Below are 15937 nucleotides of genomic sequence, written 5' to 3' on the forward strand. Positions count from 1 at the left end.
CAAAAGTGGGCATGGTGAGCTGTGGAGTGGAGGGGAAGAGACTGACAACACAACAACAGTTTCAATTTAGACAGTTTTATTTCACTCAATCAAAGTTTTCCACAAATTCATTTAAAATAATTTTTGATTCATAAATGCATCTCTCACTGTATGCAATCTCACAGTTTGAAGCACCTGTCATATACGAAATCAACACGTGCCGTTGTTAATAATTAAGTGAGGCATCTTCTCATAGGATAAGGACATGCAGTCTCATGAATAATTCTGAAACACCAATGAGTGATAGATGTACTATGGTACAAGAAAACGTCACATCCTGTGACATTGGCACAAAGTCGAATTTAAACCCAGAAGATGAAAATAGTACAAAAAAAAGCTTAAAATTAACTAGTTTTCTTCTATAGTTAAAAGTAACAGATGGTCACATTAAATACACACAACTCAGAAAGTGTAGTTTAGGGTTCCATGATTAATAATAAACTTTGGTTTTGCTGTGTATGGTTACCTTTCCAAGAAATCCAACTATTTCTATGGTGTACAATAAAACAGGCCAAAAATCTTATCCCTACACCCTAACATTGTGGCAGTGAGTTTTCCATGGCCAAGTACCACACACATTTTCTGTAAAAATCTAATTTTCATGAGTTTTCTATTATCAGATTGTTGATTGCCCTTTGTGTAGGGCGCATTTTGTTTGTTTGTTTGTTTGTGTCCAAGATTACAGAGTAATAATTTCCTTCTGGCCTTCACATCGTTATTACTGCAGGCCTATATCAACAGGCCATTATTGCATCCTCCCTCTCCTGCCGACTATAGATCTGATTACTGTTATTTCTGTGCATACTCCCTACTTTCTCAACTACCCCAGAGAGACCTGATCATTTCAGTAATGGCAAGATTCAAGCTTTACCTTTTCGGTTCGCATCATTATCGTAATGCGACATCTCTGCCCACGCAGTTTTCACCTCTCTCTCTTTTACGAGAGGAAAAAGAGGATTTTTTTTTTTTCAATAACACATAAATATTTTCATTTTCAAGTGGTGTGGGGTCTGAATGGGGTGTGCATCTCTAAATGGGAGCCTTTGTTATTTTGTGTGAGTCGGGTGATTGAAAGCTCCTCTGTTTGTCAGATGGTTCTTCACAGCTCTTTCTGTCTAACACACACAGAACCATGACACAAGCTGACAGGTGTTTGTATGGTGCTTTTTTTGCTGTTCGTCTGTGGGCTCATTGTTCAGGTGAACAGGCTATAATTTGAGGCTCTTTTCTCTAATGGGAAACTAATACACTTCCATTTAATGTCCAACGTGTAGAAAAAGTTTCCTATTTCATAAATATTAATGGCAAAATAACAATAACAAACAGGATTTATACATTCTTGCAAAAGATGCCAACTTGATGCTACAGTGTTTTGAGTGGTTGCCAGTTACAAAGATATTCTTAAGGATATTTAGTACGTTGCTATACGGGTTGCTAGGATGGTCGGGTGTTTGCTAGGTTGTTTCTTACTGGCCCAGGTCAAAAAAGCCAAGACTCTATAAAGGTCCCTAAATACAGCTCAGGTCCCTCCTTCAATATGTTCACCGGGATTTTTTCAAGTACAGACATGTTCCTGGATCAACATATTTTGTTGATCCTGGAACAATATTCCTTTATGAAAAATAACCCTATCCCTACCCCTAAACCTAACCCTATCCATAACTTATCCCTAAAATCTAAGGGAAAAGATAGGTAAATAACGTTGATGTAGAAGCACCTATCCCTGGTTGTTAGCCTAAACTTGACATAAACTGTAAGCTTGTCCCTCAAATCTGATTGGTTGATTAGAATGTTGTTCCAGGATCAACAAAGCTGTTGTTCTTAGTGAAATCACGTTCACCATCATGATTCATGCCCATAGTGTAAACAAATATACCATAAGTATGAGTAATAATAGTGTTGCTTGACAACTAAACATCAGTAAAAATATATGGTTTACTCACTTATTGTAGAATATTTTTTTTTTCGTTTGTTAATTTTCAAACATAATTTATATTCATGAATATTCCTGATCCCTGAAAGCAAAACATATAGTATGTGAAATTTGTACAATTCTTGTTTTCCTTATAGGAACTGACCCATCTGACTCGGCTGCAACGACTGAGGCACCTGAGTCTGAAGGACCCTCAGTCTGTTCCAAACCCACTGTGTCTGCTCTATAATTACTACATACATGTCATATATCACATGCCACACCTGCAGTGCCTGGACACATATGACATTTCCAGCAAACATCTCAAAGATTTTGCAGAGGTGAGAGAATGTATATTTTATGCATCTGGTTTCAGGTTAACCAAAGAGATGAGAATTATGGGAACGTGTGATTGTGCTTCAGTCTACAGTCATGAAGAAAGTTATGTATTACACCATGCGGGTTCGTTGTGCGCAAAGACAGTTTGATGAACTTAAAGCCAAGCTCAGGCAGCAGAGGAGAGACCAGATACAACTACCAGAGGAGAGAATACGAGTGCTAGCACGCATGCTCAGAAATGTGAGTATGTTCAGTATGCAGATGGTCCCCCAAATTACGACATCCTCAAATCCATATTCAACTTCTGGGCACAAATTTGTCCCCAAACTATAGCTGAGTATTTGCAGTAAATCACACTTGCCCTCTGTGAGCAGCTGGAGTGTGAGCTGTCCCATGTTCAGTGTGCTGGGAAGAAGTCAGGAGAACCTGAAGACTTGACCTCTGACCTTCGTCATGAGCAGAGACTGCAGCACAAACTGGATGCTCTTAAATGCCGACTGAAATTCTGGGAACGGCGTTTGGAGGAGTGAGTGTGTATCATTCTATAAGTAAACCCATGTGCATGATTATTGTTAGGTTTTGCATGTCTGTGTTTTGTTTTGTTTTTTCAGGGTAGTGTCATGTCACCAGCACAATGTAGCTTTGGCCTCAGATAGAAAGGAGATGATGGTGCATTTCCTGCTGTTGGAGCTGGAAACCGTGGGGAACATTCGCTTTGAGGAGGGAAACACCAGCGAACCGTGGTACCCCATATATGTACACAAGATCTGTTGTACAAATACACAACATGCAGGATTACTGATCTGTACTGTTATCTGCTTCCTCTCTCAGGTTCACGTCCTGTTATGATCTTTTGCTATCTCGTTTCTGTGTGTGGGATTATAAGCCTCAGCACATCACTGGCATTAAGATCAATCGAATCATCCGCATTCATAACCGAGCCCTGCGCCAACGCTTCCAGGACAAAGTGCACTCTCTGATCTGCAGACAGGAGTCTTCACCCTTCTCACAGTGAGTCAGTCAGACGCTAGTCTCGCAGAGCCTGACTATTTACTATAGCGACATAAAGCCTTGTCTACTTTGCAACTTATTTTGGCCAAAAACACCCACTTAGATCAAAAGAGGCAGTCTGACTTACATGCAAAATATATGGTCAATTTCTTGTCTTTTTTTACTAATTGTTTATGGGCAGATAAATCTGAAATTGATACCAGGAAAACAGACCACACAGATTATAAATACAGATTATTACAGATAAATACAGATTATTCTAAAGAGGACTTTGTTTCCAGACAGACTGATAATCTATAAACTCCCAGAGGTTTCATATCAGACAGCTAAATCAGATTAGAACTTGCAATTTTGTCTTATGCTATTTTTGAGTTCAGTATGCACCAATTAAACGAGTAGAGATGTCACAAAATCCATCAAGAACATGTGTAGGTCACATATTAACCTAAATCATTTTTCAGACCATTAAGATTTTTTGTGTTGTCACATTTTTTCAAAATCACTTAGTTCTTATCACAGTCAAGCACATTCCCCAGCCCCAGTTCTCATGCATATTGAAATATATATATACAGTACAGTCCAAAAGTTTGGAACCACTAAGATTTTTAATGTTTTTAAAAGAAGTTTTGTCTGCTCACCAAGGCTACATTTATTTAAAGGTCCCGTTTTTCGTGGTTTTTTGAAGCTTTGATTGTGTTTATAGTGTGCAATATAACATGTGTTCATGTTTCGCGTGTAAAAAAACACAGTATTTTTCACATAATTTACTTATCTGTATACCGCTGTTTCCACTGTCATAAAAATGGGCTGATGACTTCCTTGTTCTATGAAGTCCCTCCTTCAGAAATACATAACGAGTTCTGATTTTCCTGTGTTCCTGTGTTGTGATTCGACAGCAGTTTAGCGCATCTTGCCCGGAAAGGTCACGCCTCTTACCATAAGGTGGAGATGCACGCGCTCAGTGTTATTGTAAACATGTCTTTAATTTTACCCTATCAATTTGAGCCGGAATCAGACCCGGTGATTGGACTGCGGCATGAAAATAACAGCGTTTCGACGACATGGCGACAAACACACTCTACAAACGCAACTCTTGTGCATTCCTGTGGGCGGAGGTTAGTCAAAGAACTGTTTTAGTGACGTCATTAAAGAAGGAAGTAGAGGGATGTAGTCCAAACTGGCCGTTCGATGTAGGCGACTTCTGTTAAATAAAATATCTCGCTTGGCATTGAACTTTGAGCTTTAAAATTTTACAGATTTTATTTATACTCTAACAACAACATTACACACTAACTAAAGTTTGAAACATGGGATCACGAAGAACGGGACCTTTAATTAAAAATACAGTAAAAAACTGTAATATTGTGAAATATTATTACAATTTAAAATAACTGTTTTCTATTTGAATATATTTCACAAAGTAATTTATTCCTGTGATGGCAAAGCTGAATTTTCAGCATCATTACTCCAGTCTTCAGTGTCACATGATCCTTCAGAAATCATTCTAATATGCTGATCTGCTGCTCAAGAAACATTTAATGTATACAATTGTACAAAATATTTGTGTACAATATTTTTTTTCAGGATTATTTGATGAATAGAAAGTTCAAAAGAACAGTGTTTATCTGAAATCTAATCTTTTGTCAAATTATAAATGTCTTTACTGCCACTTTTGATTGATTTAATGCATCCTTGCTGAATAAAAGTATTCATTTCTTTAATTTCTTTTCAAAAAAATAAAAATAAAAATTCTTACTGACCCCAAACTTTTGAACGGTAGTGTATAATGCTACAGAAGCTTTGTATTTCAGATAAATGCTGTTCTTTTGAACTTTCTATTCATCAAGGAATCCTGAAAAAAAAAGTACACAACTGTTTTCAACATTGAAAATAATCATAAATGTTTATTGAGCAGCAAATCATCATATTAGAATGATTTCTGAAGGATCATGTGACACTGAAGACTGGAGTAACGATGCTGAAAATTCAGCTTTGCATCACAGGAATAAATTACTTTGTCAAATATATTTAAATAGAAAACAGTTATTTTAAATTGTAATAATGTTTCACAATATTACTGTTTTTTACTGTATTTTTAATTAAATAAATGTAGCCTTGGTGAGCAGACGAAACTTCTTTTAAAAACATTAAAAATCTTAGTGGTTCCAAACTTTTGGACTGTACTGTATATATATATATATATATATATATATATATATATATATATATAGGGGTGTAAATGTACACAAAAGTGAAGGTTCAGTAAGTACCTCGGTTTTGAAGTCACGGTTTGGTACGGGTTTGGGGACAGCAGGGTGAAAAACTAAAAAAAAAAATTATTAAACAGTGGTTTACTGAACAAACTGTGTCTCTGTCTTTAAATTAATTCAATTATAATTAATTTTCTTAAAGATAAAAAAATATACATCTCTGCTAATGATGTAAACTTTATAGGGAGTAACAAGAGTGCCTAAATTATTAAATTCATTTGCTATTTATTTTTAGATATAATCATTAACACTCAAAAATTAATAATAAAAAAACTGTAAACATGTAAAGTGCACATATAAAGCAGTTTTATATATATCTAATTATAAAAATACGTTTCTCCAATTCGTTGTTGAAATATAATCATTTACACAGTGGCTGTCATAACTTGTTTTCATGACCGATTTATTTAAACATTAAATAATTTGGACATCACTAACAGGTTAAGTAAAATATATTTAAAATATAGCCTAATATAGTGCATATATTTAGCGATAGAGTTCATTTCTCTAGCGAAGTAACAAGCTGTGGACACTGAATGACATTTCTGTGGTAAATGTAATAATACTACGTGACATTGTTTACAAGCTGTTTTATTTAAATTTTAGCAAGTTGTACTGTATCTTTCAACATACCTTCAGATGTTCATTCATATTAATTCTGTAACTAGTTGTGAAGAGGATTCACTTGCGCTCTGCGCTGCCGTTTGAACTCAGGCGCCTATACAGCATCTGTTACGGCATGTCAAAAAGCATCAAAACGGCATTTATTGTTTGAATTTCATGATAAAATCGAATTTCAAAACAAAGTGACAAAAACACAGAGCTTACTGCGATTATTGGTGGTTAATGCTGGTTAAAAGTGGTTAGGCAACAATGCATTACTGCGAGTGCCGCCTTCTGGATTGGAGTGTGGATCACCTGTGACTGACCAATATTCTTCATTACCGAACCGTGACGTCTGTACCATACAGTTCGGGACGAATACATGTACCGTTACACCACTAGCCTCTATATACATTAGGATGTCTTCAATTGTCCTCAAACACACTTAAACAGTGTGAGCATTGTCTCAGGTTCAATACATGCCATTTAAGACTAGAAACCCTCCAAAATCTTTCTTCATTAAACAAAATGGCTGATTCAAAATATATTTTTAATTTTATATTCATAAATAAAAAAAATGATCCATACCCATATAATCCTAATAATCCATATTCATAGCTCATATCGATTTTTAATTTCAAGAGAAATGATTCCTTCAGCACAATGTCTGTGGAAGAGATTATATGTATCTGCAGAGTTATCATTTGTGTATGTGTGTGTGACAGGAACTATAAATGTTGCATGGAGTATCTGTTCTACGTGCCCGATCCAGAACATTCTTGTGAAAGTGATGAGATACTACAAATCCCAGAAAATGGTTTTAAAACTGCTGATGCATATAAGGTACAAAACCCATTAAAGCTCAGTGAGGAGTGGTTATGAGTTTCTGTTGTTTGTATTGTTTTTAAATGCACCTATCACCTTGAGTACGGATGTGTGTGTCTTGCCTTCAGGCATTAGGCAGAGAGAGAGCCGTCCCCCTCTCTAACAGTGTGAGTGCGTCTGATCGACTCCGAATGGCATTCATGCAGAAGAAGAGCTGCTCAACATCGGGAAGTAGCCCTGCAGACCCTCTTCCCTTCAGACATGGTCTGGATTCACTCAGAACCTTTATATTTAATTAGTTTAATTAATTCAATTTAATGTCATTTCTGCACTACTAGTGGCACCAAACAATACAAAAATACAATAATAGCCTAATGACCATATCCCTTATTTGGACAAGCAGGTAGCTCTTGCCCCAAAACATCATCCAGTCAGCACAATGAAAAAAACTAGTGTCACAGAAATTATACAATTTATAATTCAATAGAAAATTATATACAATATAAATTTTTTTTTTTTATGTTTTCTAAAGAAGTCTCTTATGCTCTTTAAGTCTGCATTTATTTGATCAAAAATACAGTAAAAACAGTAATATTGTGAAATTTTATTTCAATTTAAAATAACTGTTTTCTATATTACTATATTTTAAAATGTAATTAATTCCTGTGATGGCAAAGATGAATTTTCAGCATCATTACTCCAGTCTTCAGTGTCACATGATCCTTCAGAAAACATTCTAATATGCTAATTTGGTGCTCACAAACCATTTCTTATTATTATCAGTGTTGAAAACAATTGTACTGCTTAATATTTTTGTGGAAACCATGATACTTGATTCTTTTATTCTTTGATCAATAGAAAGCTCAAAAGAACAGCATTTGATTGAAATAGATATCTTTATAAACTGATCAGTTTAATGCGTTCTTGCTGAAAATAATAATTATCTTACTGACCCCAAACTTTGGAACGGTTGCTTGGTGTAGTGTACATCAATGATGAATAATTGTCACTGATATTTGAATGTGTTTGCTTTCATGCATGTGTGTATGTTTCTAGGACAGTTGATCATTTCTAAAGTGTTCCTGGGCCGCAGTGCTGCAGTGAGGGAGGGTCGCCCAATAGATTGTCATCATTACCCCAAAGCAAACTCTGTCTATCTCAGTACTAGCTCTAAAACGCAAAATCAAACTGCACAAACAGGTGAGCTGGAATGTGTGTACTCATCATAGAAAAGTGTCTTCAGTGTCTTTAATGTGTGTGTTTTTGTTCATCAGACGTGCTGTGTCCCTCCAGCCTGCCAGACAGCTGCGACTGTAGACAGCAGCAGAAACTGTGGTACATTTTTGACCATGAAATGGTAATGCCAGAGTACCTTGTGGACTTTGAATACGTATCACAGGTATATGTGTTACATAACATCCACTATTATGTCCTTCAGAATGCATTATTCAGTAATCAGACCATCTTTATCTAATGACATCTTTCTCTAGGACACAACCCAGCCCTTTCTAGACTCCCTGTCCAGTTCTCATACATCCCCCTCTGATGCTCCATCTGTGTCACGTGTTGAGCTGGACCTGGATGAGGAGGCATTAAATTTGGAACCCATCCTCAATCCCCACCCTAAAATGCTCAGCCTAGATGAGAAATCCATACTGACGGTGGCCAGAGCAAACGTCCTCAGTCAGATCACAGTGAGACTTACAATACCTAACACACACATAAACCTTGAATCTTGAATCAATTATTTTGTTTGTTTCAGCTGAATAGTAAGACTTTATTCAATGACCAGTGGTGGATCCTGACAGTATAGTAATGTTATTGACTTATTTCCTCACATACAGGTGCTGAATCTTCATGGCAACAGTCTAAATAAACTGCCTGAGATTTCTCGACTCACAGCTCTGAAGCATCTGACCCTTAGCTTCAATGAGTTCACTCATCTGGATGATATTTCACACATGGTGATAAGATCATACTATTCATTCATAACCTTTTTCTAAACATGACATTATCACTAACCTTTTAAAGGCAAAAGTCAAAAACTCTGTTTACTGGGTGAATACACATTCTTGGTCTTCATTCGCCTCTAAAGCATTCCATGTTTTCCTCTGAAATTACTTTTCAAAGGCATTCATATCACTAAAGGTGGTCACATTAGTGAAATGTCAGCGATATGTGCAGACAAATTCATTGTGTAGCAATGTATGAATCTCATCTCACACAGAAGTCACTTTCAAACCAAGCATCTTTCTGCTGGTCAACACTGCAAATTTGCATGACCAACTGAATTTGATGGGAAATCTTCCACCCTCATGCGAAATTCCTGATAGATTGGATTCCTATTGAAGTTACTGAATTTCTCCCCTCAAAATTTGCCAAACAATGGTAAATGTGACCACACCTTTTTTAACCACCTGGCATACAAAAAAAAATGCTTTTCATGATATAACCAATTAAATAAATAATATTAAGTCCAAGAATATGAAGCATAGAGAGTTTTGACTTTTATTGTCCCTCCGTCTTTCTCTCAATCCTTTAGCCAAATCTGGAGTATCTGGATGCTAGTTTTAACCATATTTCTTCTCTGGATGGTCTGCGTGGACTTGGTCGGCTTATAGAACTGGATCTTCGCTGGAATCAGTTGACCCAAGTCAGAGATGACATGAACGTTTTGCGTAAACACGCCCCGGCCCTGCTCCGACTAGACACACGCCACAATCCTTGGCACAGGGTACAAGTCACTTAATTTGATTGATCTTCATATTAGACAGTAGAAAACATGAAGCATCAAGATCAAATGAAGAATGACCAAGGCAAAACATACAATACCATTTTTTTTAAAACAAAATGAATAGTTTTATTCAGCAAGGATGCATTAAACAGAACTAAAGTGACAGTAAAGACATTTATAATGTAATAAAATATTTATATTTCAGAGGCTGTTAACTGCTGTTCCTTTAAGCTTTCTATTCATCAAAGAATCCTGAAAAAAAGTGATCACAGTTTCCACAAAAATATTAAGCAGCACATATATGTAACCATATTTCACAGTATTACTGTTTGTACTGCGGTCTTGATGAGCGTAAAAGACATCTTTCAAAAACATTAAAACAATTAAAATAGTAAAATGTTCACAATTTACTATTGTAATCACCAACCAAGTTTGTCTTGCTGACATGGTATGAGTATTTAATTTATGTTTATGTTTAAATGCGAATATAAATGCATTTCACCTGTGTGTTGCAGAATGAGTGTGTGCGTATGGTGGTTCTCGGCCGGCTAAAGACCCTCACTCATTTAGATGATGTTTTAGTGATGGAGGAAGAAGCGGCTGCTGCTATTCAAGTGGTTGCCCGATCTAGAATCAACCAAGTATGTATATTCTGGACATTATAGCATACTTAATGTTAAAATTTGTGTCCACATTTGTCCTGGAACGGGTGTGTGTGTGTGCAGGCATCTCTGATGACCCACTCTCGGACTGACAGTGAACGTCCCCGCAGTCTGAGTTTGCTCTCTACAGCACACCTGCTCACACAGATCAGCCCGTCTCCATGGAAACACTCGCAAGAGCTTGAGTCAGGCTGGACCACCAAAGTATGACATATAAACTCACATTCTCTCATCCTCTCACACATTTGAAAGGGTTAATTCAACCAAAACTGAAAGTTCTGTCATTGTTTACTCATCTTTATGTCATTCCTAACCTGTATGACTGTTCTATGCACTACTTTTTTTTTCTTTTTGGTGCTAAATAGCCCCACTTTCCACTTATTTTCATTATGTGGAAACATTCTGCAATCTTCTTTTTTGTTCAGCAGAAGAAAGAAAGTCATATGGGTTAAAAATGACATGAGGGTTTTTGGGTGAGCCATGCCTTTAAATAATATACTTTGCCATTTGGGATCAGATCACAGCGCTGAATCTTGATGGTCAGCGGTTGAGCCGGCTCAGTAATCTAGATCGGCTGGTGAATCTCCGCTGGGCTTCTTTTGACAACAATGAATTAACCCGAATTGAGGGTCTGGAACACTGCCTGCTACTGGAGGAACTTTCCCTTAACAACAACAGTATCAGTAGACTTGAAGGTACTGCTCTCTCTCTCTCTCGGTTTCTTTTACTGTATTAGTTTTGTTAGCTGTGTTATATAACCTTAATTAGTTCATCACACTCTTTTTTTTTTTTTCTCTCTTGTTTGTTTGGGGTATGGCAGGTTTGTGTGCGATGCATCGTCTGACTCGTCTGAGCATTAACAGCAACCACCTACAGTGTTTAGACGGGGATGTGTTAGACCGGCTACCTAACCTTCACTTCCTGTCTGTCGAGAACAACATCATCTCTTCTCTACATGGACTCCAGAGGTCACGGTCCTTATTCGAGCTGTATGTCGGTAACAATGACATCAGCACCACCAGAGACATATACCACTTAAAGGTCAGGAGATTTTAAAGCTCTGAATATCATTTTGTGCAATTAATGATTTTTTCAAAACATTCATTCAAAGTACCTGGTGACGAGAACCCATCAACAGTGTAGGTGGGGGAATGTTGAAGTGAATAGAGTGAGAGTGTGGTGGTGATGCAATGTCTGTTTCTCTCAGGCACTGTCTAGTTTAATTATTCTGGATCTGTACGGGAATCCCCTAGTGAACAAACTGGAGAACTACAGGATATACATGGTTTTCCATCTGCCATCACTCAAAGCACTGGATGGAGTAGCCGTGGTAAATATGTAAACATGTATAGTGTTTGTCTTCATAAGAATGTAGTCTTTAAAATGCTTTAAATAAACAATTCACCCAAAAATGAACATTCTGTCATCATTTACTTACACTATCTCATCTTCGTGAACTCACGATTTTCTTACTTCTGTGGAACACAAAATAAGACATTTTGCAGAATGTCTGAGCTGCTCTTTTCCATACAATGAAAGGGACAGGGATCGTTACGAGGAATGACATTTTTGGGTGACCTATTCCTTTCTATTTCTTCATATTTATGTACACCACTGTTAAGAAGATTAGGGTATGTAAGAAGTCTCTTATGCACACCAAGGCTGCATTTATTTGATCAAAAATCCAATAAAACAGTAACATTGTGAAATATTATTACAATTTTACAATTACAAATACAGTATATTTTACAATGTAATTTATTTCTGTGATGGCAAAGCTGAATTTTTACTCCAGTGTCACATGATATTTCAGAAATCATTTTAATGTCCTCAAGAAACATTTCGTCTTATTATCAATGTTAAAAAAAAGTTATTAGTCATAAGTCATTGATTAATAATGTTTTAGGAACTGTTGTTTTTTCAGTATTCTTTGATGAACAGAAAGTTCAAAAGAACAGCATTTATTTAAAAAAGAAATATTTTGTAACTAGAAATGTCTTTACTGTCACTTTTGATCAATTTAATGTTTCCTTGGTGAATAAAAATATTAATTTCTTTCAAAAAATGTATTGACCCTAATCTTTTGTGCAGTAGTATAAGTTTTACAAATACAAACGTGTCTGTTTGTCTGTGTAGGAAACGTGTGAATCAGAGACTGCTAAAGACGTGTTTGAAGGGCGACTCAATGCAGATATGGTGGCCGAGAAGCTGGGCCATACCAACTACAGGGAACTGTCAGAGCTCAACCTGCAGTCCAGCTCAGTCAGGTTCACTTCAACTCTCACTATAATGCTATAGTCAGAAATACATAAACATAACAAAACGTCTCGGTTACGTATGTAACCCTCGTTCCCTGAAGGAGGGAACGGAGACGTACGTCAGTAGTGACCGACGAATTGGGATATCGCTAGAGAGCCCCTATCAGCTTCGAGAAGACTAAAACAAGCCAATGAACATTGGCGTGCGATATTTGCATAACGCACCCCTCCCCATCCGGGGCATATAAAAGGGGGAGGAGATGCAATCGCACTCTGTTTTTCGCTGAGGAGACAACTGGTGTCCGCACAACAGCGAGGGTACAGAAACTGTGGCGACGGGACGTACGTCTCCGTTCCCTCCTTCAGGGAACGAGGGTTACATACGTAACCGAGACGTTCCCTTTCAGTCGGTCACGTTCGACGTACGTCAGTAGTGACCGACGAATTGGGATCCCAAATCAAACGCCACAGTTACGAACCCCTTCCAGTGCCCAGCGCAAGCTCAGCCGCCCGTCGCACCAATTGGGACGGTGAAGGGGGCGAGCTTACGCCGGGAAGTCTACTGCTGTTCCGATATACCCACTAAGTAAACTAGACTACACTGGGGAAGCGAACCCGTAGGGGGGCGCTGCGGAGCCACTACCCACCCAGTGGGGAAGGAATTTACGTGGAACATATGGCCTGGCCCGAAGGGCAGAACGCATATGAGTCCCTGGGATGGCTCCACCTGAGTAGGGGGAGACTCATCTGGCAGGTGACAGCAGAAACTCTGCTAAGGGGAAGACACGGGCTCACCGTAGGGAGTAACCGTGGACAATACACATATGGAGTCACTCACCTAGAGGGATTGCAACATATGGAACCCAACCAACAGACAACATCGAAGATGGACGTTGGTCTGGCATCAGACACTCCGCAATGTCCGAGCCGAAAGGGGAGGCGGAGGAACTCGACAGGGTTCACCGATCGGGGAACACGACTGGAGTCAAAGATGCACGTATCCAGCCCAGAGGGCGGGAATGGCATTGCAAGCCGACACATAGAACAGGTTCAACGCGTCTACCGGCTCGTGGAAGCGAGTACACGGGAAGAAACCGGTTCCACACGTAAGCTATAAAACCTAGCAAACGTGTTTGGTGTCGCCCAGCCCGCAGCTCTACAGATATCTGTCAGCGAGGCGCCCTGAGCCAACGCCCAGGAAGAGGCCACTCCTCTGGTGGAGTGGGCTCTCAACCCGAACGGGCAAGGCACGCCCTGGGAATCATAAGCCAGGGCGATGGCATCCACAATCCAGTGGGCCATCCTCTGCTTGGAGACAGCCTTCCCTTTCTGCTGGCCTCCGTAACAGACAAAGAGCTGCTCTGAGGTCCTGAAGCTTCGAGTTCTATCCACGTAAACGCGCAGAGCGCGGACTGGACAGAGCAAAGCCAGGGCTGGGTCTGCCTCCTCCGAAGGCAGCGCTTGCAGGTTCACTACCTGATCTCTGAAGGGAGTGGTAGGAACCTTGGGCACATATCCAGGCCGGGGTCTCAAGATAACGTGAGAATCACCAGGCCCGAATTCCAGGCACGATTCGTCGACCGAAAATGCATGCAGGTCCCCTACCCTCTTGAGCGAGGCCAATGCAACCAGGAGGACGGTCTTAAGGGACAGTACTTTTAACTCGACTGATTGCAAGGGCTCGAAGGGATGACGCCGAAGGGATGAAAGAACTAAGGAGAGATCCCAAGAGGGTATGGAGGGGGGACGAGGCGGATTCAGTCTCCTCGCTCCCCTCAGGAACCTGACGACCAGATCGTGCTTCCCCAAGGACTTCCCATCAACTGCATCGTGATGTGCGGCAATGGCGGCAACATACACTTTGAGGGTGGAGGGAGACAGCCTTCGCTCCAGACCCTCCTGCAGGAAGGAAAGCACGGATCTGACCGAGCATGATCGGGGGTCTTCTCGGTGAGAAGAGCACCAGTCAACGAACAGGTTCCACTTCAACGCATAGAGACTCCTAGTGGAAGGAGCTCTTGCGGAAGTGATAGTGTCTACAACCGCTTGCGGGAGATCACTTAGAACCTCCGCATCCCGTCCAGGGACCACACGTGGAGGTTCCACAGGTCGGGACGCGGGTGCCACAGGGTGCCCCCTCTCTGAGTCAGAAGATCCTTCCTCAGAGGAATGGGCCAGGGAGGGGCTGTCGTGAGGAGCATCAGGTCCGAAAACCAAGTCCGGGTGGGCCAATAAGGGGCCACCAGCAAGACCTGCTCCCCATCCTCCCTGAGCTCGCACAAGAGTTGAGTAAGAAGGCTCACTGGGGGAAACGCATACTTGCGAAGACCCCGGGGCCAACTGTGTGCCAGTGCATCCGTGCCGAGGGTACCTGCGGTCAGGGAATAGAACCACTGGCACTGAGCATTTTCCTGGGAGGCAAACAGATCTATCTGAGCCTCGCCGAAGTAATGCCAAATCAGCTGGACCACCTGGGGATGGAGTCTCCATTCGCCCGCAAGTGGAGGCTGCCGTGAGAGCTCGTCGGCTGCACGGTTGAGCACACCCGGGACATGAATGGCACGAAGCAACCTCAGATGCTTCTGACCCCATAACAAGAGATGGCGGGCGAGTTGCGACATGCGGCGGGAGCGTAGACCACCTTGATGATTGATGTACGCTACGGTCGCGATGTTGTCTGAGCGGACTAGAACGTGCTTGCCTGACAACAGCTCCTTGAAGCGGCCCAGCGCAAGACGAACTGCCAGCAACTCGAGGCAATTGATATGCCAATGCAGCTGAGGCCCCGTCCAAAGACCTGAGGCTGCATGCCCGTTGTACGTGGCGCCCCACCCTGAGGTCGAGGCGTCTGTGTGAACCACAGCATGCCTGGACACCTGTTCGAGGGGAACTCCTGCCCGCAGGAACGAGGGGTCTGACCATCGAGTGAGGGCACGGCGGCAGCTCAGTGTCACAGAAACACGGAACGTGCCGCGTTGCCACGCCCATCTCGGGACCCGGCCGTGGAGCCAGTGTTGGAGCGGCCTCATATGAAGCAATCCGAGCGGCGTGACTGCGGCTGCGGATGCCATATGCCCCAGGAGCCTCTGAAACATTTTCAGTGGGGCCGCTGTCCTGCACTTGAGCGCACTCAGGCAGTTCAACACCGACTGGACGCGCTCCTCTGTGAGTTGCGCAGTCAGGGCGACCGAGTCCAGTTCCATACCGAGATAAGAGATCCTCTGCCCGGGGGAGAGTTTGCTCTTGTCCCAGTTGACCCGAAGACCCAACCGGCTGAGGTGAGC

The 15937-nt window shown here is 40.8% G+C and overlaps 1 protein-coding gene across 2 annotated transcripts in view; it reads left to right on the forward strand.

The window, feature by feature from the left end:
* The window catches only part of lrrc9 (leucine rich repeat containing 9), a 31574-nt gene that overhangs the window by 5019 nt on the left and 10618 nt on the right, over positions 1-15937 (forward strand). For both annotated transcript variants that reach the window (XM_048205274.1, XM_048205273.1), the window contains exons 8-25: positions 2110-2292; positions 2375-2530; positions 2665-2816; positions 2902-3033; positions 3122-3301; positions 6900-7017; positions 7128-7263; positions 8056-8199; positions 8274-8398; positions 8490-8693; positions 8844-8963; positions 9542-9733; positions 10249-10374; positions 10459-10599; positions 10913-11090; positions 11216-11436; positions 11603-11725; positions 12532-12662. In XM_048205274.1, the coding sequence (XP_048061231.1) occupies positions 2110-2292; positions 2375-2530; positions 2665-2816; positions 2902-3033; positions 3122-3301; positions 6900-7017; positions 7128-7263; positions 8056-8199; positions 8274-8398; positions 8490-8693; positions 8844-8963; positions 9542-9733; positions 10249-10374; positions 10459-10599; positions 10913-11090; positions 11216-11436; positions 11603-11725; positions 12532-12662 (2762 nt within the window). The remainder of the gene's footprint in view (positions 1-2109; positions 2293-2374; positions 2531-2664; positions 2817-2901; positions 3034-3121; positions 3302-6899; positions 7018-7127; positions 7264-8055; positions 8200-8273; positions 8399-8489; positions 8694-8843; positions 8964-9541; positions 9734-10248; positions 10375-10458; positions 10600-10912; positions 11091-11215; positions 11437-11602; positions 11726-12531; positions 12663-15937) is intronic.

Source organism: Megalobrama amblycephala, linkage group LG10 (assembly GCF_018812025.1).
Source record: "Megalobrama amblycephala isolate DHTTF-2021 linkage group LG10, ASM1881202v1, whole genome shotgun sequence".
Lineage (NCBI taxonomy): Eukaryota > Metazoa > Chordata > Actinopteri > Cypriniformes > Xenocyprididae > Megalobrama > Megalobrama amblycephala.